Source organism: Falco rusticolus, chromosome 1 (assembly GCF_015220075.1).
Source record: "Falco rusticolus isolate bFalRus1 chromosome 1, bFalRus1.pri, whole genome shotgun sequence".
Classification (NCBI taxonomy): Eukaryota; Metazoa; Chordata; class Aves; order Falconiformes; family Falconidae; genus Falco; species Falco rusticolus.
Window position 1 is genome coordinate 99,697,176 of NC_051187.1, and position 23,512 is coordinate 99,720,687.

At 41.5% G+C, this 23,512-nt stretch overlaps 1 protein-coding gene across 11 annotated transcripts in view; it reads left to right on the forward strand.

Moving 5' to 3' along the window:
- Positions 1–23,512, forward strand: part of TBC1D1 (TBC1 domain family member 1) — a 113,868-nt gene that overhangs the window by 11,264 nt on the left and 79,092 nt on the right. Inside the window, exon 1 of one of the 11 annotated variants that reach the window (XM_037391113.1) lies at positions 19,619–20,057. The exons of the other annotated variants lie outside the window; for them this stretch is intronic. Within the exon in view, the coding sequence (XP_037247010.1) occupies positions 20,028–20,057 (30 nt within the window). The 5' untranslated portion in view covers positions 19,619–20,027. Of the gene's footprint in view, positions 1–19,618; positions 20,058–23,512 lie in introns of those variants that run through there. 11 annotated transcript variants of the gene reach the window in all.

Genomic DNA, 23,512 nt, shown 5'->3' on the forward strand with positions numbered 1-23,512 from the left:
AGCAGTAAGTAGAGAAGGATGAGAGAAGCTTTCGTGGCAAACTGCTCCTTGGCATGTTACTTGAAAACAAGCACATGCATATAGAGATCATTCCACTCCACTTAGTACTAAAAGGGTGGGTTTACACAGCCTAGGGAGAGCTTCTCTTATGGATTAGATTTCCCTTTCTAAGCAGAGCTGTTGGCTGTGGGATCTGTAGCCTTCCATCCTTCTTCGTGTTTAACCTCAATAAGTTTCCACTAATTACAGATAGTGGACTTGCTTATCCCTTCACCCTCATTCTATGGAGGTTCTGATGGGGCCTTATGGTTGGTTAATTTCTGCCTGAGGGTGGGACTGAAGCATTAATGCGTATCCCTTGTAGGTGCTCAGGAATGGAGCTAGATTTAATTATATTTCCTGCAGGGGGCTTATGAAGACTACTGATAGGTCATAGATGGGAATTATGCATACTGTGTTGAGTAATGAAGGTAGAAGCTGAGGAAAAATTAACTGTCCAGTTAATCTGTGCTTGCAGGTTAGGACCTTCATCATAAGACCACAGCCTTGTTGAACAGCTTGGCCAGAGTGCTTGGGTAGAGTACAAATGCAATGGCTTCAATGAAAACATACATGCTATCAGCGTGCGTATCTTCCCAGCAGTGTCTGATCTGATGCTTGCTTATGTTCTACAGAAATGTGATGCTATTGACATCGTTGTTGTTGAAAACTTACTGTAATTTTTGTAATACACTTGAGATGTGGTAGTTAGAAAGTGTTTGGAATTGTGGGTGAGGTGTGCTGTTTCCTTCATGAGCTCGTTTTCCACAAGCACAGCACCCCTTTCCTTCTGTAAGACCCCTTGCTTTAGCTTGTCGTTCACTGAGGAACAAAAGAGAGAGATAATGAGAAGCTAATCGTGCACTGTCATGTGATACCTCTCTCCAGCAGATACAAAATAGCCAAAACATTACAGAGGAAGAGTAATTTCTGTTCTTATTTTCAGTTTGGAACAGTAATTCCACATGCCATTATGTTGATCTTTCTTTAGTGTACCAAATGATTATTTTTTTTTTACTTAAATATGTTTAATCTTATTTGATGGATGTTTTGGCTGGCAAATGGAATACTGGTCACTAGTTTATCTGATAATGCCCTGGGCTAGTTTAGAAATAAGGCAAGTTAAGGTTGTCCTGTCCTTTCTTATACTTTTATATTTATTGTAAATAAAGAATAACAGTTCAAAAGTTACTGGTTTCACAGAAGTCTGAGTCAAAAGAGGGCATTCAGTACCTTAGCCTTTTCCACATCCTATGCTCCATTCAGCAGTAGGCCCCTATTTTCCCTAGTTTTCCTGTTGTCACCTATGTAGTTTAGAAGCCCTTCTTGTTGCCTTTGACATCCCTTGCCAGATTTGACTTCAAGTGGTCTTTGGATTTCCTAATCATGTCTCTGCAATGCTCAGTGTGTATATGTTCCTCTCAAGTTACCTGTCCCTGCTTCCATCCTCTGTATTCTCCCTTTTTATGTTTGAATTTTGTTAGGAGCTCTTCATTCATCCATGCAGGCATATTTTTCTTGTTCATTTGGGTGGACTGCTCTTGAGCTTGAAGGAGGTGGTCTTTGAATAGCAACAAGCTTTCTTGGATGCTCTTCCCTCCAGGGCCTTTATTCCATGGTGCTTTTTCAAGTAGACCCGTGAAGAGGCCAAAATCTGCTTTTCTGAAGCCCAGGGTTGTGATCGTGTGTTTTGCCCTGCTTTTCAGTATTCTGCACTCCACCATCTCATGGTCACTGCAGCCAAGACTGCCTTTGACCTGCATATTGCACAACAGTCAGAGTTGGAAGGGACCTCTGGAGGCTATCTAGTCCAATGCCCCTGCTAAAGCAGGTTCATCTAGATCAGGTCTCAGAGTTGCGTCCAGGTGGGTTTTGAATGTCTCCAGTGAAGGAGACTCCACAACCTCTGGGCAGCCTGTTCCAGCGTTCTCTCACCCTCAAAGCATAGAAGTTTTTCCTCATATTCAGATGGAACTTCCTGTGCTGCAGTTTGTGCCCGTTGCCCCTTGTCCTGTCGCTGGGCACCACTGAAAAGAGCCTGGCCCCAGCCTCTTGACACATTCCCCCTTAAGATATTTGTATGCATTGATAAGATCCCCTCCTCAGTCTTTTCTTCTCCAGGCTAAACAGTCCCAGATCTCTCAGCCTTTCATCACAAGGGAGATGTTCCATCATCTATGTAGCCCTCTGCTGGACCCTCCCCAGTGGTTCATCTCCAACAAACTTCCATGCTGGTAAACATCAGGTCCAGCAGAGCACCTCTCCTCATCACCTCCTCTGTCACTTGGGTCAGCAAGTTGTCATTGATGCTAGATTGATTATGCCCTGCTGTGTTCTTCCTCCAGCAGATACCTGAGTAGCTGAAGTCCCCCATCAGGACCAGAGTCTGCAAATGTGAAGCTATTTCTTGTAAACTGCCTCATCCACCTGTTCTTCCTGGTCACAGGGTGAAATAAATTCCTATATGCAGAGCAGAAGTCAGCAGCACTGTCACCTTTTTTTTAGTGAAGCAGGTGCTCAAGAGTGTTTGAAAGTTTCTCCTTTTTTCTTTCTGTGATAGGAACTGATGGTTTAGGGGATTTGAGGGACAGCCTGGAAACTTGAGCCTGATGTCTTATAAGGAGAAATACTTCTGTGACATTATCAATGATTGATGCAGAGCTAGAGTATGAAGAAATGTAAAAATTTCAGTTCTGATTTTGTAAGGGTTAAATTGAGTTGGGGTGGTGTTGGTCGTGGGTTTTTTTCCTTCTTCATTCTTCCCAAGAGTCTGGACACAAATTGTCATAACAGCCTGTAATATATGCTTGTGTTTATCAGAGCTGTTAATGCTCTAATAGCAAAACACTGGATGGAACTGTTCTTTTCTATTTTATAGAGAAGTGTTGCTCATGATTTAAGCAGGATCAGAGCTGCACGAGTCTGGTTGCTTCTTCTGAATCTTCATTCTGTAGCATCATAAATCAAGGACAGCTTTTGGCCCAGGAGCTGGGCTTCTGACAGCTGCAGGAATGTTACCATGAGAGTTGCCGTGCCTGTAGTGTTGCAGCAGACTAGGTCAGCTGCTTGAGACCTGAGCCTGTTCATTGACTTTACTTATGCCAGATCCGCCCCATAGCAGACACAGGTAAGTCCCATCTCCTTGGGCTAAGGCACTTTTTAAAATGTAGCGCTTGCCCTGTTACTGAGCTGCTTGGTTACAGCAGTGATCTTTCCTTTTGTCAGAGGTCTTGAGATTTTTGGTCCACCAATTGCTTAAACAGTTACTAAGTTTTTAAACAACCTTCACCTACTTTTATGGGTTATAATAGCTTATGCACTTAAGTAGATCATGCTGTATTACCTGGAATGCAGTACTCTCTGTTGCTTGTGACCTGATTATGTGCTGGAGAAGCTGGTTTCAGATAATCAACACTTAGCTCTCTGAGACTGCACAGAGCTGATGTTGTGAGGGAGCTTCACATTATTCATCTATAAAAGGAATGGCAGAGGCCCAGTGAACTCGAAAGCAGTTGTCATGAGGCTTAGCTTCATGACTGAGGATTCTTACACCACTTGTTTTTGCATTAGACTCTAAGATACAGCCTATCTCGGTTTTAATAGCACCATATCCCTTTCTTAAAAGAATTCAGGCAAGATAATTGTACAGATGGAGGTGATCTTTTCCTACTGTATTTTACTGCTTGATGAGTCTAGGGAGATTTAAACACAGTTCTTTTGCAAAAAGCATAAACACTGAAACAAAATGAGGTAACTGGTCTTATTTCAGTGCAACTGAAAGCTTAATTTGGCTGTTTTCTGCCTCTTATTCTTATGCACGGTTGGGTTTTTTTGATGGAATCTATGTAATTGAAAATTGCTAGCACTGCTTCTTGGCTTAGAAAGTCTCTCCTGTCTCCCAAATGCTAACTGGGGAAATTAATGTAAGAAACAGAAGGAAAAAAAAATCCAACAGAACAAATGCAAAATCAAATATGTATTTGTGCACTTACACAGCTAAACTTTGACCTACTTTATATACCTGACTATGTAAATCTTAAGTGTCCTATGTAATGCAAACAGCCAGCTGTGCTTTGGACTCACAATTAATCAGGCTTTATGCTTATCCTGAGCCTATAGCATAACTGTGACTACACCAGCTCTGTCCTGGGACCTGTTCAAAGGATTCATGTATGTGAACTCTTACTTCAGGGAGCTTTAGTAGCCAATGTCCCTGTCCCTAGCAGCACTATCCCAAGCCTTTATGGGGCTCTTGTCAGACCCTAAAGTGACTGTAACGTCCCTGTTCAGCTAAGTGCTCCTGTGCTCACCCTAATTTTATAAGAAATAATGTGTTATTTCACTCAACCTCATGTGTGATTGCCGCATAGAGGAAGTCATTGTGCAATAGCAGTTCTGTTTACTGACTTAAGTTGGAGATAATGTCTTACCAAAGAAGATGAAATTAATCACATGGTTTGTAAAGAGATGCCTATTCCCACTCTTAAAAAAGCAGCAGCAACATGAAAAATTATATTTTCTTGTGATCTCTTCATTCTCCTAAATCATACAGAAATTTCTGCTACTGAATGACTAATAAAACCTCTTACAGAATACTATACTGTTGAAGTCACAGTATCAGATGACATTGTTAGCATATTTTTTGACTTAAATTGAAAGTAGCTGTGCTTTACTTGTGCTGTCTTGTGCACTTTATTTTAGAGCCAGAATTTTTGCCAAGGTTATTTATTGTTCTTTCACTTTTTCTGTTGGGGATTGTAGCAGAAATATAAAATGGTGGAACTGAGTGGAACTGAGGCTAAAACATAATTAGCAGATTTGTGATGGTTTCTCATCTGACTATTGACAATTCCTTTGGTTTTACAAGGTCTTTTTTTTTTTTTTTTTTTTGACACAAGATGCTTGTGGACTATGAAGTCCAGTATGGGTAATTTGAGCTATAATGGCCCAGCATCCTTGAGAGTTACAGTAGAGTTTCCTTCAAAATCTTCCTCCTCATGGAAAGAAGAGATTCCTTGCATATCTCCAATAAGAAACTTGTTCTTAATGTCTTAACCTAGTCTCAGTCCAGATTTTGGTGGCTTTGCGCTCGCTTGCTTGCTGGCTTACACATACCCACCTTTTCCCCTGGTCTTGAATTACACTGTGGCGTATCACTCAGTGAGGCAGTTCAGAGCAATTTCAAATATTCCAAAAGGAAAAGTGATACAATTTCAATTAAGTTAGTATCCTAACCTGATAACAGAACAGTTTCATGAGTACTTTTGTGAATCATGGAGAAGCAAGGCTGCACTATATAGAGCAGAGAGAAGGCTGGACCTCAGATCCCCAATTCAGTCGGTCTTAAACTGCCATGGGGTTTTAGTTCAAGTGTAATATCTGATGATACAGTGAGGAGATCTAACAGCTGTCCTTTGTCAAAAGAGGTGGTTCTGTTATTCTTTTCTCTTCTGATTTATTCCTTGATGTACATTGTTAGTGTTTTCCCTTGTGCTGGCATTGATGTTTGTCCAGCTCTGTGTTGAGTTGCTTTAAGGGCTAAGGTAACTTGAATTGCATTCTGCTCCAGACCAACTAGTTCACCTTAGGTGTTTTGTCAAATTCCAAGTTGACATAAATTTGGAAACTAAAGTGAAAACATAAAATAATTTGGGACAAATTTTTCCTGTTACTTTCAAAAGCAGATGATGGAAGTAGAGTGTAGCACTAGAGGTACTCTAAAGAGATTGGGCTGTGCAGCAGGAAACCTGATGTTCTTTCTTTGTATAGTGACATAGATTCTGAAAGTAGGGCTATGAGGATGGAGTTGCACAGGGGGACTTGCTGGCTTGCTTGGCCTCTGCACACAGAACCACCTAGGCAAAGTGTCAGAGACTTTGAAGTCTGTCCTGCTAGCACTGTGTGAGAAGAAGTCACTGTGTACCTTCCCAGTGAGTACAAAGGTGGAGTATCCTTGCTGTAAGAAGACATCAACAACATGGGAACAATCTGTGTGCTGGTAAATAATCTTCTTACAATCTTGTGTCTGCTGCTGTTATGGTGATGGGAATGGAAAGCCTTTAGTAGTACATTTCCATGATTTATACCTCACTGTCTTAAAATTACTAGTGGACCTGCCTTTGAGGGGTTGCCTGTGTTGTGAAATACTGTCATGTGACAATTTCTTCATTTTTGTGGGTTCACCCTCACTCTGACACGAACTTTCTGGTACTCATCCTGTGCTTTATTTATTTCGTTTTCTCAGCTGGGTTAATTTCTTTCTGCTTTGCTAAGCAATACCCTCACCAAGAAATGAATCAACCTCTGTGACCAACTTCCTAAACTTTGCAAAAGTTTGGTGATGCTGTAGTATTTAGATTTGATTGAAAAGCTTGAAACTCGGTGTGAAAGATGAATGTGAAAATTTGGAAACTGTATGGATTCAGCTCTTCAGTTGAGAAGCAGTGTTTACCCATGCATTACCCCAGTGCTGAACATACTAAATTCCCCAGCTTCACAAGCGGTAACAATAACAAAATGGTAACAGCAAAGTTGTTCAGCTCACCTTACTGCAAAGGTGTTGGATGCAATCTGCACAAAGGAAGTGAATGGGTCTCCTCATTGCCTTGCAGCCTAGTCAGACCTACAGCTTCAAACCAACTCACAGCCAGCTGAAAATTCTAGGCAAAAAGAATAAAAGAAAAAAAAAAAGTTGTGCCTGTGGAAATGTTCTGAGTGAGAAAGAGAGTGAGTCTAGAAACCCAGGTTGCATATACAAATCAAGAGTTCAGAAGTCCTGTTTGCTATATAGCAACATTGACTATTAAGCTGAATATATGATACTACAAAGAGGAATAATTAATGATGAAGTTATTCCTGCAGTCACCCACTGCTATGGCTTGGTGAAGTTAATTTAAGACTAGAGGATGTTTTGAAAAATGCTTCCTTATTGACCACCAAACACAAGTCAGAAAGTCTAATCTAGATTCAGTAGGTGGTGTTTATTTTTCATTTAATGATATTAAGGAAAATAAAGTACGTGCAGTTGTGATATTTTTAAATTATTTTATGGGTGCATGGTACAATGATAGCTGTATGCAATTTAAAGCTAGGTTTCTTTTAGAAGAGAAAAAACCCTGCTTTGAAAAAGAACAGTTTCTATAAAAACCTACTGTTATTAATACAGTGTTAAGTTTTTGTGGCATGTAATACAATAATGTATTATGGACAGTGTAATGTAGTTGGTGAAAAAGAACAATCAGAGTGTGTACAATCTGTTTTTAAACACGTGGGAAGATAGCTTTTGTCAAATATGTGAATAAACAAAGGCTGTATCTGTCATTCAGGTTAGCACAAACTCTCCAGACAGACTCAAGAGTGGTTCTGGCACAAATCAGATTGTAGGACTGGGTCCTACATCAGTGATCTTTCCTCAAGACTGGTAAAATCAAAACCTTTCTATCTTTTCTGCGTCACAGGTTTCTCTGAAAAACTTAGAGCTACTTAAACATGGACATTCATGTTCAGGCGACTGCATTTTCTTTTTTTTTCAGACTTTAAAATGGCCCTAATGGACAAGTTCAAGCCATCCACACTAAAATATGAAAATACCAATTCATAAATTATGATACTGAGTAAATCACCTTCCTGCAATAGCTCCTCATTTTTCCATGCAATCATCTTTTCATTTAGTTTTGCCTGCATGGGGCTGACGTTTATGCTGTGCCCTCAAGGTCATCAGATGTGAGCTCTTTAGCTGTAGTGGAGCAGAAAACCAAAGCAGAGGACACATATATAACTGCTGTATTTATTTTAGCAGCACAATCTCCCATCCTGTCATATGTCAAAGTGAATAATAGTAACAAATCACTGTCATAAAATCAGTGCTTTCCCTTGCCCAGTGTAGACACAGTTGTTCTATATTTCTGTTTTTTTACCCTCTCTGTGGACATCAAGATCCGGGAAGGGCTGTGGGAAATATTTTCCTAAAGAATGATTTGTGTGACTGGACAAATACAGGCTTAAATGGATATGTGTGTCTGCCCTGAAGGTTGATCATCGAGGATCTGATACAAGGATTGAGTGGATAATGCCAGTTTGTACTTGGTTTGTCCTTTGTATGGAACTGCTGGTTGATGTGGACTCCTCCTTTCTTTCCCACCCTCCCCCCACTTTTCCCAGAGTGACAGTAATTGAGATCTATTGCTGGTCATAAAAGAGCTTCGCTGCTGGTGATTCTTCTTGCATTGGGTTAAGTTTGATCCTACATAACTGATTGAATGCTTTTCATTTGCAAAATTCTTATTTCAGCCTTTAAAAGAACCTCACAAAACCAGCTTCACACATGCAAATGTGCTTAAAAATTGTATTCTTAGTGATCATGATGTACTGTGGTTTGTTGAGTTGCTTTGTTGCTTCAGTGCTGTACTTCAATCATAAGGTAAAGAACTTTCACAGGAAGAGAGAATGAAGGATAAAATTCTTAACTCTTGAGATTTCTGGAGGCCACATTTGGCACAAAGGTGAAAAATAGAGCTTGCAGCTAATGTCTGGCGGTGTAGGTTTATATCTAAACCTATGGCTAACTGAAATGGAGCTGTTTCTTTGAGAGTCTAAAAAGCAAATCGTCTGTAAACCTTCTGAGTCTTTGATGCTGAAAGCCTGTATGCACTTGTCTTCAGTGGAACTAGCCTGAATTTAACAGACATGCTTGCAATAATGACATTGAATGTGCTTGCAGCTGCTTGCTTGGTTAGCACCTAAAATACCTAGTATATATAATTCTGCTTGGTTTTATCTTTAGACTTTTTCCAATGACAGTTATGTTGTTCATATATAGGGCAAATGGTTTCAAATTTCTGTAATTAATTCATTGAGGAAGATTTTTAGTGGAACAGAAGCACTTTTAAAAGCAGATTAAAAAAAACCCTGATAACTGTAATTCATTAACATATTCAGGATAATTAACATAGTTGATTCAACACCACTATTAGGAAAATCGGGTTTCTTTCTTTGATTAAAAATGCAAATGAGAGAATGACACATGTCTAGGAAGCAATAATGTACTAAAGCCTTAAGAAAAGCAAAGCCCCGTTCATCACTTTTTGATTCTCTGCTGACTACTAAAATCACATTCTAATGTGCATCTCCAAGTACAAATAGCGTTGGTCCCTGCAGAGATCTCTAACCGAGGCTGGACTCAGTGGCATTTCTAGCAGTTGTGTTAAGACGTTAGGGCCCCTTTAGTTTGGCCTGCAGTCCAGGAGTGATGAGGCGCTTTCATTTTCCTGGTTTAAGTGCATATTTCAAAATGGCACAATAGCGGGTAATGATCTACTGGAACGAGGCACTCCGATTCCCGAAGCAGAACTGGGATTTATGAGAGGAAACAGTCGCATCTGCGGAGCTCTGTGCTGTGTTTCTGCTTTCGCAGAGCACCGTAAGGCATTTCTGCCAGTAACATTTTCATAGTCAGGCCCGTAGGAAGTTTCTCTAATTGCAGGAAGTGAACTTCATTGTTCTCAAAAGGGATTAGTCCCCAGAGCTCATAACTCCTTCCCCCCCTGCCGTCCTCCTTTCCCAACAGTTTGCAGATTCACCATGGTTTAAGACGAGGTGTTTAAGTGCCACTTAGTGGCTGTCCAGAGCAAATGTAAGATACAGCTGTAGCTGTGACAGTTTTCACCTCTCCTGCTCTTGCTTTTCACCAGCAAAGGAATTCCTCACCTTATCTTAGAGATACTGAAGGCTTAATATAAGACTTGTTGAAATCAATTAAAAGACCCTGGTGGGCTTTTGTTAAGAATTTCAATACCATTACTCCCTTTGCACTTCCCCCCCTCCCCCCCCCCCCAAAAAAAAAAAAATTGTCCTTTTGAAGTTTTGTTTGGGATTTTGTTGGGGTTTTTTTGGCAATGAATGCCTGTAGAAGTATTGTAATGACTTGATATTTTATTATGCAGTGAGCTAGCACAGGAACCAACAATAAAGATGCTGTCTCTAGAACTCGAATACTAGTGTTCCTGGAGTTTATTCTTAGGATTAAAATTCACAAAACAAGATGTGCTTAACTGGGGTTAGTGTTTGGCATCAGCTGATGTTCTGGGACACCTCAGTTCCCCTCAGCAGAGTACCTGATAGATGTGAAGATATTATCTCTCAGTTACATTCTGAGCTTGATATAATATGCTTGTACCTGGATAAGGACCAAAGTTTCTCTTCTAGAAACTTGCAGGACTTCAGAATATTCTTTACGTATGTTATTGACTCTGCAATGAACTAGATACATCCAGGGGACAACAAACCTCAGAGTGTGTGCATTGCTTGCATGCAGGCTTCCTTTTTACTGGGAGGAGGTTTTCAGTGGGTTCCCAGGAACCTCAAACAAACAAAACATAGCTTTCTGATTTAGAGGTACATTTCTTATTAAAGTTACAGAATACAAACTGTCAAGGTCTCAGGATAAATCCCTTCACATAAGTTGAGACTGTGTACTTCTAACAAGCCATAAAAAAGCTATGTATGTGACAAATTTTCCTTACCTGGATAACCCTCAGTGATGTGACTTACACATATATGCATGTGCATGTCAGTCAGTTCTGGAAATCTTGATGCCAGCTTGAAACGTCATCTGAATTAGACTACTAGGCAGTATGTAGTCCCAACTGGGTTGTGAGCAAAACCAGAGCATGTGTATGGGGATGACATTATGGATCTACAGTGAGAGAATGTAATGCTTGATTCATGTTTGGCTTTGTGTATATTATAGCTTTTTGCATGTTAGAAACAAACTGGGAAAATGAATTAAATCTACTTTATATTTTCCTCATAGATTGTGATTGAAACCAACAGGAGACTTGAGAATTCATTACAGCCTGGGGTAAAACACCCTGCTCAGCTAACTTCTGAGGTTTACTTGCTCATTTGGGTCTTTGTGCCGGTAAACACATTCAAATATGTGAGCTCAGACTCAGAAGTTGCAGTGGTATCTGTACTCACCAGATAGTTTGAGTGAAGAGTTCAGCTGTCCAGCCCATCCATCCAGCTGTGTGCAGGTTTCTCCTGGAATGCCAGAATTTCTTATTGGTACAGGGAATGCCCGGGAGGGAGGAAATGGCAGAGTTGGCCCATGATTATTTTATTATAACTTTATTTATTTCAGTAGTGTATCAGAAATCAAATAATATTTTGGGGGTTTATTCCTTAAAATATGTACTCATTTCCTAGATTTTACCTACTCCAGGAGTCTTACATGAAATGATGCAGCTATCTAGCTTTTTCAGTGATAAGACATGGTTAAAGAAACCTGTAGTAAGGGAATGCATTTGGTCTTGGTGGATTGTGGTTGTGGGATAGCTGACTCGGCACATGAAGGCTTCCATTGTTCTGGCAGATGAGCGGAAGCTCAGTCAGCACATGTGGCTGAAATGTGCACTGGTGTCTTACAGTAATATATCCTGAGCTCTTTGAAGCGATACAGCTTTATCAAAACCACAGAAGAGCCATAAGGACAAAACCTGTTGCTATATTTTTAAAATCTCTGTATTGTGTGCCGTATTTCACAATTTTTAGGAGTCACAATGGAATGGGCTTAAAATAACTAAATGTGGAATGTCGTTTGTAATGAAACCAGGAGCTGCAAACTTCTGAATGGAAAGCTGAATCATGGGGAAAGTGTTTTTTCAGATTGTTAGAGACAGTATTTGAATCTTATTTAAAAGGTGGTTTATTACCATTTTGCAGCTTTTGCTGTAATTGAAAGACAGTATGACTTAGCCAGAAAAATATAAAAGCAGAAGAGCGAAAGAGTCCACGTCATTGCCAAAGATACACTTGATGTGTCAATAAGCCCTGAGAAGAGGGTAGGAAGGGGAGAAATAAGAAACAGTAAGTTAAAAGTAAGTGCAAGGGAACATTGCTGATAAAACTTTCCACTTGCAAGATAGCTGAGAAGGAATACCATCAACAGCACAACACAGCAAAATAAAAATCGTAGATCATTTAATAAAAAGACAGATTTGTATGCACCGTATGAAATGACTGTACATGCATATTATTACATTAGTAAGTTCCAGTGATATTCTCAATTCCACGTTACACAGGAAACATCTTGGGAAGGACTGTGCTGCAACTTGTAATCAAATGGAAGGTTGGTGACAAAAAGCGGTGTGGAGCGAGGGCCAAGCAGATTGCTGAGTGCACTTCTTAATCGGCTGTGAGGGACTGCTGTGGTTCTCAGCAGACTGCTGCAGTTCTCCCCCTGGGGTTTTGTCCAAGAGCACTGCAGCAGGGAGGTTATAATATGAGGGCAACATTACAGAAATTAAAATTTCTTCAACTTGATTCTGGAAAAGAACAGGACAATATGGTATTTGTTTCCTCTTTTTGTTGTCTACCTTTAAGATGCGTAAGGATATAGTAACAGCTTGGTCTGTGATTTTGGTGGATCCTTCTCAAATGAGTAGTTTTTACACATAGGTGCTCATCATATCTAAATAGCTTCATTGACTGTAGGTAAGTTTTTGACCCTACACCTGCTGAGAGATAAACCTGAACTGGTATTTTTTATTGTTAAGCTCTTTCCAGCAGAACTAAGAGTATTATGGGTTGGGGGCAGAATGGTTAACACTTAAAAGTTTTATTCTAACTGTTGATTTTTTCCAGTTTACTGAAATTAATGTTGCTTTGGAGTATTTGAACTACAGTAAAAATCCAGTTGAATCTACATATACTGTCTATGGGGTTTGCAGCTGCATTCAGTTATGAGAAATTAGTGCTGTTAGAAATAGATCTGTTAAGTAAATTGTGAAGAACTGAGAAGACTGGGTACTTTTCATGACTCTCCATACTGTGGAACTCGATATACTTTCCTAGTCTCCTACTGTTGCAACTGAAGTACACAAAATATATATGCTTAGGGTGGTGGGACTATTTTTGTGTTGATAGTTAATCATGTAAACAAAGAGCTAGGCTTTTTTTAATTTTTTATCAAAAATGCTTTTTTATATTATTCTTTACTAGAGTGTTGTAGTAGGATAAAGTTAATATGGACATCTTAACTAACATGCAGTCCCATGTAGTAGAAACAGACATTCATAGTATATCTATCTCCCATTGCACATGGGGAATTGATAAATCTTGTAATTGTTTTGTTTTTAACTAGTCAAGTGAAAGTTGTCATGTTCTATTTGCAGTCTAGTTCTCCTCAGCATTTTCTAGACTTTTGTTACTATGTAACTTACCCATTATTGGATGTAGAAATACTTAGTATTTAAACTTTTCTTTCCTGTTGTGAGGTAGTGCTTCTCCACAAAGGAAATGAGACATACTTTAAAATGAAGTGTCTTTCTTCCTATCTGAGTAACTTGGGTTAACTGTTTAAGTTTCAAGATCAAGGAACACTTTAAGTATAACCTTTAATTGCATTTCAGAAAATACTTCTTAATCTTTGAGAGGGTTTTTTTCTCCTGAGACCTTTCAGTGCTTGCCACAAGGAAGCAGTGGGAGGCTGGACAAAAGGGGTACAATTGTTTCATGGCCATATATCTGGTGCCAGGGGACATTAATCCCCATTTAATTCTCCCATCCTTCATGTCCTATTGTTGGGGGGATTTTAAAAATAAACAGTCTTACATCGTTAATATTTTTATCCAGTTGTGTCATGGTGTCTGTACAGGTGTGTGACATCCCTGTGTGGTGGCTGCTGCTCTGTCCCCCAGTGCTGCCTCAGCAGCCTGGAGAGCGCAGCTAGTTGTCCCTCAGCTTGGTGACACTAAGAAGACCGAAAAATATGCCCTGCAGGGAGAAGAATGGGAGGTATCCAACCGTTTCAGCCGCAAGCAAGACTTATTTGATAACCTCGAGTTCCACCTCTGTCTGTCACTGCACACTGGGATCATCCCCGTTTGTTTTGAGCTCAGTAATCTGCTTCTGCAGTTTGCCAGTTTGCTCTGCCTGTGCTCCATTCTTCCTGCTCCAATGTCACATAGCCAGAAAACCCTCTGTCACAAAATAGAATAAATATGTGGAACCTCTGATGTCTCTGTGTGGCAATTCCCCACTATGCACTGAGTTTCCCCTGTTGTTCATTTGCCACATTGTCCTTGTGAATTTTTTGGATCCAACTATTCAGAAAAAAGTGATCTCTTCAAAAGTCTGCCTGGATTGATCTGCAGATTCAGGTTGTGATTTTCTACTAATTTATAGAAAAATCTAGTCTGTTGATCACTCAGCAGTGCACATTTGATCTTGGCCAAATGCAGACATTATGATCATGCTTGAATGGAATTAGTCAGAACCCATGGCAAAGTTCCTGACAGCTTTAAGTTTTGGGGTTTGGTTTGGTTTTTTTTCTGTCTGTTGGAAGATGAAACATACTTAATCCAGCATAAAGTTTGCCAATCCAAAGTTTACTCATCAATGTTTTTGGAAGTGTTTGAAGTGGCAGGATGATTTCAGTCTAGATTAATCTTTTTCATCAGATAGCCGTAATGTTTATGAATGGGCACCAGGGGCCTAAAGCTAGATTGTGTTTATTGTTACACTAATTATGTATAGCCTTGGTTACCTCTCTTTCTTTTTCTTTGTGTTGCTTTCCCTCTGTACCTGGATTTTGTGCATACCTTTAGTATGTATCATGTTTGTTGGTCAGATAGAGCACACTTTTAGATGTACAGCATCAGCTTCTCTCCTGTAGCCCACTTCAGGTGTTGAAGGTAAAGCTATTTTTCTCTGTTACACCTGTCCTCATGCATTTAATTCCTGAGCAGGAAATGCCAATGTCACTTGTATCAAAGCATTTTAGCAGTTATAAATTTTGTGGCTGAAAAAGCAATCATCTATAAGCTAAAGCCTACAGGAGAGGTTGGAAAGGGCACCACTGTTGAGTCAGTACCCAGTGTTCTGGTGAGGAATTGTTCTCTTCTATCTGCTACATGGGGAGTGAATTGCATGTTCTCTCTGGGCACTGGCATGCAGTGTCTTGCATTTTTTGTATTTGCTACTGGTTAGCAGATAGCCAAAACACTTCAGTCTACACTCTTAATTCACTAACAGTACAAATAAGATGACCCAAAACGTTGTCATCTCTGTTTCCACTGAGTATCTGGAAACCACAAAGGAAGTAATCCCATTTCCTTTGGCATAAGCTGGATTTCATCTTTAGCATGGATGTGCAGCTCAGGGCAGTGGCTCCTATGCACTTTTCATCAAGGGGACAGCCACTGCCAGTCAGGTCTTGCTGTTGTCTCTCCTCAGGGGGCTGATGCAGATCTTGCTTGCTGAGGTGGTATGGTTTTGTGCTTAATCTTTTATTTTATTTTGTATTGAGAAAAAAGAAGTTTGCTTATAGTTTAGCCAAAAGAAGTAACAAAGCTCACTCTTCACCACAGTATCTTTTCAGAAGCCAGTTAGTCAGGCTCAATTGAGTCTTTAGATAAGATGAAATACAGAGGATTCTTAACTGTTTTCCTTCAGTGGATCCAGGTGAATCACTTGTATCTTGCATCATATGAAGGTGCTATAGAAGTCTGGGTTTTGCTTAAATAGGCACCTATGTTTTGGTGTCTTTTGGTTCTTAGATATAGTTGTATTAAAACATTATTACCTTTTGAATTCACGTGACAGAGTACTGTCACAGTAGTTTCAATCTTCTTAATCTGATAAAGTAGAAACCATCTAGCCTATGACTTGAAATGGGAAGGAATGAGACAACTCAAGGAAATCCTAATGAGTGGTGAAAACTTAGTAATAAAGGAATAAAAAATGTGGATGTTTTTAAACAAAGGCCAAATAATGAATAGTGGTACTTACTGGCAGGCATATTCTTCACTTGCATTTTTTCAGTTGAATTTACGAAGACTTCTTGTTTACAGGGGAAAAACAGATAAATGAAACTTGTAGCAGTGAATGTGGGCAGAGGAGATCATTCCTGAGAAGAATAGCTGCTGAAACATGTTTAAGTACAATTCAGAGGAAAAAGCTTCAAAAGGCAATGGGATCTGCTGTAAAACTACCACCAGAGTGAACACAAAAGCAACAGGAGAGGCCAGTTCTCGGGTAATACAGTTGCAGCTATACCCTTAATGCAACTTCTTGCGAGACTTCATTCTGTGGTGGCATACTGTGAAGACTTTCAAAAATATTTAGAGCCACTAAACCTGAAGAAAGCTGAAATCAGAGGAGAATGAGTCGGAAAATGTTCCTCTTTAGAGTTAAAAGGCTGACTGCAGCCTCCTTTCTTCTTAATATTTTCTTGTCTCTCTCATCACTTTCCTTATCTCCAGATGGTTTCTTTTAATGGAAAGAGCTTTGTTGGAGGAGAAATGATGAGGCTATTTGTCTAAATTTGTGAAGGACACCTGTAAAACTGAAAGATCATCTTTCCGACGATGTAAGCTTTAAGTTGTGGCTTTGAAGTATTTTCATTGCTACTGTTTTACAAACAGCCACAAATATCTTGCTAATATTTTCCATGATAACATGGAACAGTTCACGGGAATGAGTATTTTGGTTTGTTTTTTTAAAGATCATATGCTTAGATAAGATGGTGTCAAATGCTGCTTACTGTTTATGCAATACAGATGTTATTCCCTGGCCCTTATTTTTTCCATTTACCTAAAATGGATATATAGTATTTTTGGAGAGACAGTTACTTGCACAAGCCAAACAAAATAGAAAAATAGAGAAGTTCTGGTTTTAGAAAGTTGAACATCCTGAGAAATGAATGCAGTTATTGTTCCTACTACATTACTAAATCTATCTTTTTTGGAAGGTGAGCAACACAGGGACCTTTTCATTTACACTGAAGAATTCCATGCATTACCAAACGTTTTCATAACTGAACACTTAAGCCTAGCTTCCAGCTGTTTCCCAAATGCCAAAGAGTGCCCACTCCTCCTTTCTTCAAGGCTTGTTGTTATCCTCTCCATTTAACAGATGAACTAAAGCAGGGATAACAGTGATGTAGCATGCCTGAAAGTCATGTTGACAGCAGAAGCTGGAATTCATTCACTCTTACTCTTGTTTCCTAATTCAGTGTCTTCACCACAAGACCACTCTTCTTCCCAGTCTGTAGAAGCATGTAGAAGATTTCAGAGTTCGTCTAATGTCATACAGACATCACTGTAACAATTGCATGCAACAGGTGTAGAAGCTAAGTAGTGTGAAATGACATGCTGGGGATGGCTCTTTGAGCCAGTTGCAGTCAGGGTGAGAAGGCACATCTGACTGACATGAGCATTTAATGTGGATTCAGCAGAGATGTGTGTATTATTTAAAACTGTGAGAGGGTGTCAGTCAGAAAGAGGGAGCTGGAAAAACTCCCAAGCAGGCAGGATCTCCTCAGAGAAAGGGCAAGAAATAATTATTTAGAAATAATGTTGTTCACACTCAGTGTTAGAGAAATGCAATTCTAATGCTACCACCAAATAGTGGAGGTACTATACAACTGTAAGCAGTGCATAAATGAGGAACACTCTGCCTTGCTCTTGCCCTCAGTTGATCTATGAAATAAAAGCAGACTCAGTTCTGTACTTCAGATGATAATACTTCTAGTGTTCTTTTAAGGTGCCTAGTTTAAATCCCTGAGAACAGATGTTGTTATTCATGTTATACATCATGAACAGTAGCAGCAGTGACAATTTCTCTCTCTATTATGCCAATACACCTTTGGAGACACCACCAGAGTGAGCGTTGGTCATATTTAGTCATTTATGGAGCTTATGTCTAAGAACACCTGTGCAATCAAACTGTCCATGGCCACTGTTGTAATGACAGAAGGAGCTGTTGGCCATCCCTGTGAATCACCTCTACTTTAACCTGTGAAAAGCTATTAGAAAATTGAACTCCGTTCTCCTTTTATGAAAATGTGAAATGTATTTGATATGGGTTTAATTCCAGAAACAGTTGTGTAGGTTTTAAGTTGATTAAAAAGCAGACCGAGGCAGACTTTCGGCTCTCCAGCCATGAGGAGGTCACCATAAGTAAGTTGCATGCTGGTTTATTAGCTCATACATGGTTAGTGGCTCCCTCAAAAATGTTGCTCAGGAAAAGGATTTCAAATTCTCACATCAATTTCTTTCTCTGATTAGCTGTGTGTCTTTGAGCAAGCCAACGAAACTGGTCAAGATGCAATTTTGCAGGTGAGTAAACAAGTATTTAGCTAGTGTGTGCTAACATCCAGTGGCAGCAGTTTCCCTAGTTGCACCACCACCAGCTGAGCTGACCCAGGCCAGGCCAGAGCTGGGTATGCACTGCCACGCACCACCTCATGCATCCGCCACAGTCAGGTACCTCCGTTCTCAGTGATGAGTTGGCAGAGGTATCATACTTCACTGGTGCAGCCCTTTGTTTCATGCCCCCTTTTCTGGGTAGGTGTTACTGTTCTGCATCAGCATGCTAGTTTGTTGGTTTATGATTCTCTGTTCCTCAGGAGGAAGTGGGTGCAAGTGTCATGCTTAGGTATTGCGGATGCGACAGGTATGACCTAAAAAGAGCTGGGTTTGTGTTGCCCCCTCAGCCCACCATGGCCCATTATGCACCCAGCATTGGGTGAAACAACTCTCTGCCTCATTTGCTTTGTATGAACCGACCCAGGGCTGCAGGATCATGCAGTCTGGGGCAGGGTCCAAAACTGCTCCTTTTCTGCCACTGTGAGCTGTGACATTGGCTCTGCTTCTCCCCAGCGTGTGTGTGTGTGACTCTTTTGCTCCTGTGGTCGTTTAATAACTGTGGACGAGTGGAACAGTGTCAGCTCTAAACCTGGAGATTATTCCATTGGCCCTGGAATATTCAACATGCAAGTGCAAGCACATGCAGGATACTGTCCCAGTGAGGTGACTGTCTCAGTGAGAGTGTCTTTGGGCAGAGTGAAGAGCTGAATTTGGCACTTTCACATCTAACTTTGAAGAGTTGAATGTTATTAGGAAGAAGTGCTGAACAGAGCCTTATGTTTTTCTTTTACGATTTTGCAAATAGAGTTCTTCATTTTGTTTCTGTGAGGTGATGGAAAATAAAGGGCTTTTTGTTTTAGACCCAATGAATTATTTCCTGTGAAATCCAAGCTTCCTCCCCCCAGTTCTGTGCCCTTCCTCCAAACTGAGGCCAGCGAGAGTGAGTTGTTTTCAGGCAGCCCTACAGCCACTGGGGAGGCGAGGTGTTCGCAGGCGGGGTGTTTGCAAGCGAGGTGTTCACAGGCAGTCCAGCCAGAGTGCCAGCAGGAGTTAGCACCTTCGCTGGCTGGGTGGCAGGTAGTGTCCCTTGGCCTGCCAGCAGCATGCGTACTGCTGACCGCTGCCATACCGCTGCTGATTCTCGCCTTCGAGCGCGTATTTCTGCAAGTGGAGCTACTGGTGTGTCATGTCAGATGCCGTTGGGTGACGTCCACGGGGAGCCCGACTGGAGGTGTAACATTTCGCGGTGGTTTCAAACAGGTGATGTTTGGCTCGATCCGTCAGCGTTAAGCGAGATTTGGATGCCAGCGTATTCCCAGAAAGTGACGTGGACCACGTGGGATTTTTTCATTTTTTTTTAATAGTTGCGACTCCTGCCTTTCGCGCTGAACTGCGCGGAAGCACCGCGCGGTGCGGCACAGGCGGCGGCCCGCGTTGCCCGCCGGCCGTGCTGCCGCAGGGCCAGCCCGCTCCCTTCGTGCCTCCCGGGACGGCGGCCGCAGCCCGGCGCGGGGCGCGGAGGCGGAGCGCGGTGGAGGCGGAGGCGGGACGCGGCCCCGGCCCCGGCCCTTCCTTTCCCTTCCCGCCCGGCAGCGCCGCAGCAGCAGCCGGCGCCGCCGCGGGGAGCCTGCCCGGCGCGGCGAGCTCACGGTCCCGCCGGCTGGCGCTCGGGCGCGGCAGCGGGGAAGGTTTCGGGGGCCGAGCGGGCTGGCTCCCCTCCCGGCGCATGAGGCGGCGGGAGCGGCGGGCGGCAGCCGGGCGGCAGTGGGGAGAGGCGGAGAGGAGCGGCCGCAGCCGGAGATCGCCGCCGGCCGCCGCGCCGGAGCCGGAGCTCGTAGGATGTCACCATTGTTCAGCTGGGTGGCTAAGGTAGGCGGCACCGCGTCCGCCGTCCGCCGCGCTCGGGGAGGAAAGTCCAGCCTAAGAGTTTGCAGACGTTCGCGTGTAATTTTAAGGCAAGTCAGCCGCCGCGGGGAAGGGAGCAGAGCCCCGCTGTATTGTTCAGCCGGGGAAAAGGAGACGCGCTCAAAGTGAACAGTGAAGGCAAACGGATAAACTCCTGGCTTGGCCTGAGGGGTTAAACACGAAGCTGCAGTTCTGGCCGGCTGCTCTGCCTTGCTCCGGATCGGTGGAAGGGGAGAGCGGTAATTAAAACTGCACAGAAGGTGTGGGCTTACTGCCTGCTGGAGTCTGACGCTTCTTGTGTGCTCTGGGGAGTGTGTAACAGCACTCCCACTGTTTGTTTTGGACTTTTTTCCTGGGTTTTGTCATACTCTGAATTTATGAAGAACAGTAACTTAGCTTTTAATGGGAGACCTGTCTAAGTACGACAATGCGTGTGTCCTGTGCTGGCTGCTACATCTGTGTCTAGGACTTCAGTAGGATTTTCCACTGTAACTGTGAAACCACATATGGATGCAAAGCAATAGAGATGGTTAAAGAAATCTAGAATATAGTTTTGAGCTGATGTTTAAAAAAAAATATTCCCCAAAGTAACAGTCATTCTGAATTTAAAATGAGCTGTGCATGATTTTCTGTTGTGAGGCAAAGTAGAAAGTGTAGAAAATGACAGACGAGTAGATGAAACAGCTGTTTGACAGGCAAGAACTGGAGGAATTAGCTGGGAAAAAAACTTTATCTTGAAGTGTAACAGGCAGCCTAGCCTGCTAGGTAAACCACATAAAGCCTGGTTCTCCGTTCGGTTTTGCCAGGTGTAAATGGTCAGCTGCTTAATCACTGTTATGCCTCTCTCTCCCTGAATCGGTAATGGGTGAAATACCTACTGTGGGAAGATAGTAAAAGGGAAGTGCTTGATGTGTGACTCTGTTGCGTTCATTCAGAATCTCAGATAGGATTTGCTTTATCCTGTTTCAAAAGGAGCTTGCTTAATTTTAGCCATGCCCTGGAAAAATAAAAATGTATCCTTTTTTCTTTCCACTTGGCTTATTTTGTCTGTCTAAAGACCTACCAGGTAGAGCACTTGTTAAGGTAGTTCCCTCTTCTGGCATCACTGTGGCTCTGTCTTGTGGGTGACATAAGGCCTGATTTGCTGTATTATCCAAGGGAATGATACCAGCTGATTTCCATGCCAGCTCTTACAAACAGGTCAGTCTCTTATACAGGTGGCTGCTGTCAAAAATGAGTGATGCTATTGAGTAAATACTTCAGGGATGCCACCAAGGGGTCGCCTGTTTCTCCCTCTCGTTATTCACTTGTCAACTGGACAAAGCAGCTAGTCAGAGAGGAGTTAGTCTTGGAGGAGGTACAAGGTAGAACTCGTAGCACACAAGGTTGGCTGCGTTTTTAGAGAGCATAACAGAAGCTCTTGCAGAAACACACTTATAGCAGCTTTCAGGAGTGCCTTCTGGGCTTTCAGAACTAATTATTGCAATGCTGGTTCCTTGCAAGTGTTTAGTTTTATTATTTTAATGGCCATTAATGATCAGCACTAATTTGGGAGGGAAAGCAAAGCAGTGTATTTTGAAATATAAAATGAGGCTTGTTAACAGGGAAAGTTTCCCTGCCTGCCAAAATCTGATCAGTAAAAACATAGGAACTACTGCTGTAGGCTTTCAACACAAATGCGAGCCTTTCCAGTTTTTCTAAGATGGTGGCCCATTCCAGAATGGGGAATGACTGCAGGATATGGTGGGGAGGAGACTACCTCCCTCAAAACAAAGCTATCCCCCTGCGTCTATTACTTAAAAATGTGTAACCCTCCCACTCCCCATCCAGTAGTGAGTGCTTAGTGTCAGCATGCAAGTCCCCAGGCCTGCAGATACAAGTGAAGTAGTTTACTCCCATATGCTATAAAATTGGTCCCTAATGTTTGTATAAACATTACCTTTTAATATGTCTTCATTACAGGTTTTTACGTGCTGTTTTACCCAGCTTGTCTTCTACCTACGCGCAGGCTCCTTGGGGATGAGTTTTGCAGTGCTGCCAGGCCAGGTTGTGGGGCCCATTCTGGGCTGGAGGATAAAGGCCTGCTTGAGTCCTACGTGGGCTGGTGTTGCCCACATTGGCCATATGGATGCTGTGTAAACCACTTGAGTTATGACTCGTTGCATAATGAATTCTTAAGTACTGACTTGTTTTAGTGTCTTAAAACTATTTAAATAAAAAAGAACAGTTATACCTGTTTTTCCTGCACAGTTTTATGCAGTCAGACAACTGACTTCAGGGAAACCTTTGACTAAGCACTTTAGAACATGGTTTGTTGAAAGCGTAAACTAACTTTGCACTGTTGTGGGTAGACAATACAGTCACTTTCTTAGAGATATATACTTCAATCTATATTCAGTTTAGTTCACTGCAATAACTGTTACTAAAGATCATTTTGAGGTCAAAAAACATCAAAGGTTTCAGTCTGCAAATAAAAAATAGAATAGCAGATTCTTACTGATTTATGGTGTACTTGCACACCATTAATTGATTAGTAGGAAACAATAGTACAGTGATAGTTAATAGTAGTTTTCTGTTTCCATCAAATATCAATACAGCTTTGGTTTAATTAAATCAAATCCCAAATACAAGTTTAGTGTTAGTTGTCTACAGTTGACTTCATTTTATAATGTAAGTTTCTGTTCAGAAGCTGCTTGATAGGAACCAGTACTAAAGGACTGATTGCTAAAGAAATAGAAAGTGAGAAACAGTTCTTAGTTTCTTAGTGTAATAAATTGTATAAATAGAAGATTTGAGTAAATGTGTCCTCAGATTCTCAGCTAGTTAAGGAATTTATACATAGTGTGTCTTTCTAGTTACAAAAAATGACTACAATATATAATACAAAAGTTATGTTTAGCTTCAGCTTATTTTGTCGAAAGGATTAAAACCAACAAGGAGCCAGTAAAGAAAACAACTAAGATAAAATGCAAAGCAAGGTTACACTATTTAAATCAAGGTTTCTTCTATAATGATTTTGCTGGTATGGATCAATCAACCTTGGTCAACTGCCTCCAACCTGCAGGACAGCAGGTAGGAAGGAGATGCTCCCACTTCCTTCTTGAGGGGAACTGAGAGCAGAAAAGTTTCTCACTGCAGCCCGAGGAACCTCCAAGAATGGACCACCAGCAGTGGCAGAAAAGGGTGGGTTTACAATGTAGCTGTTGCCAGCTAGCTTGGCTAATTTTGGACCTTGAACTGAGAAACTGTTTGGATTTATTCTGCTCTGAAGATCATATTTTAGGGTGTATTCACAATAGACACCTGAAATTCCCAATAGCAGAGGAAGAAGTGGGTTGGGTGTTTTTCACCCCCACCCCCTGAGGACTGTAGTGATGGGACAAGGGGTGATGGCTTTAAGATGGTAGATTTAAATTAGA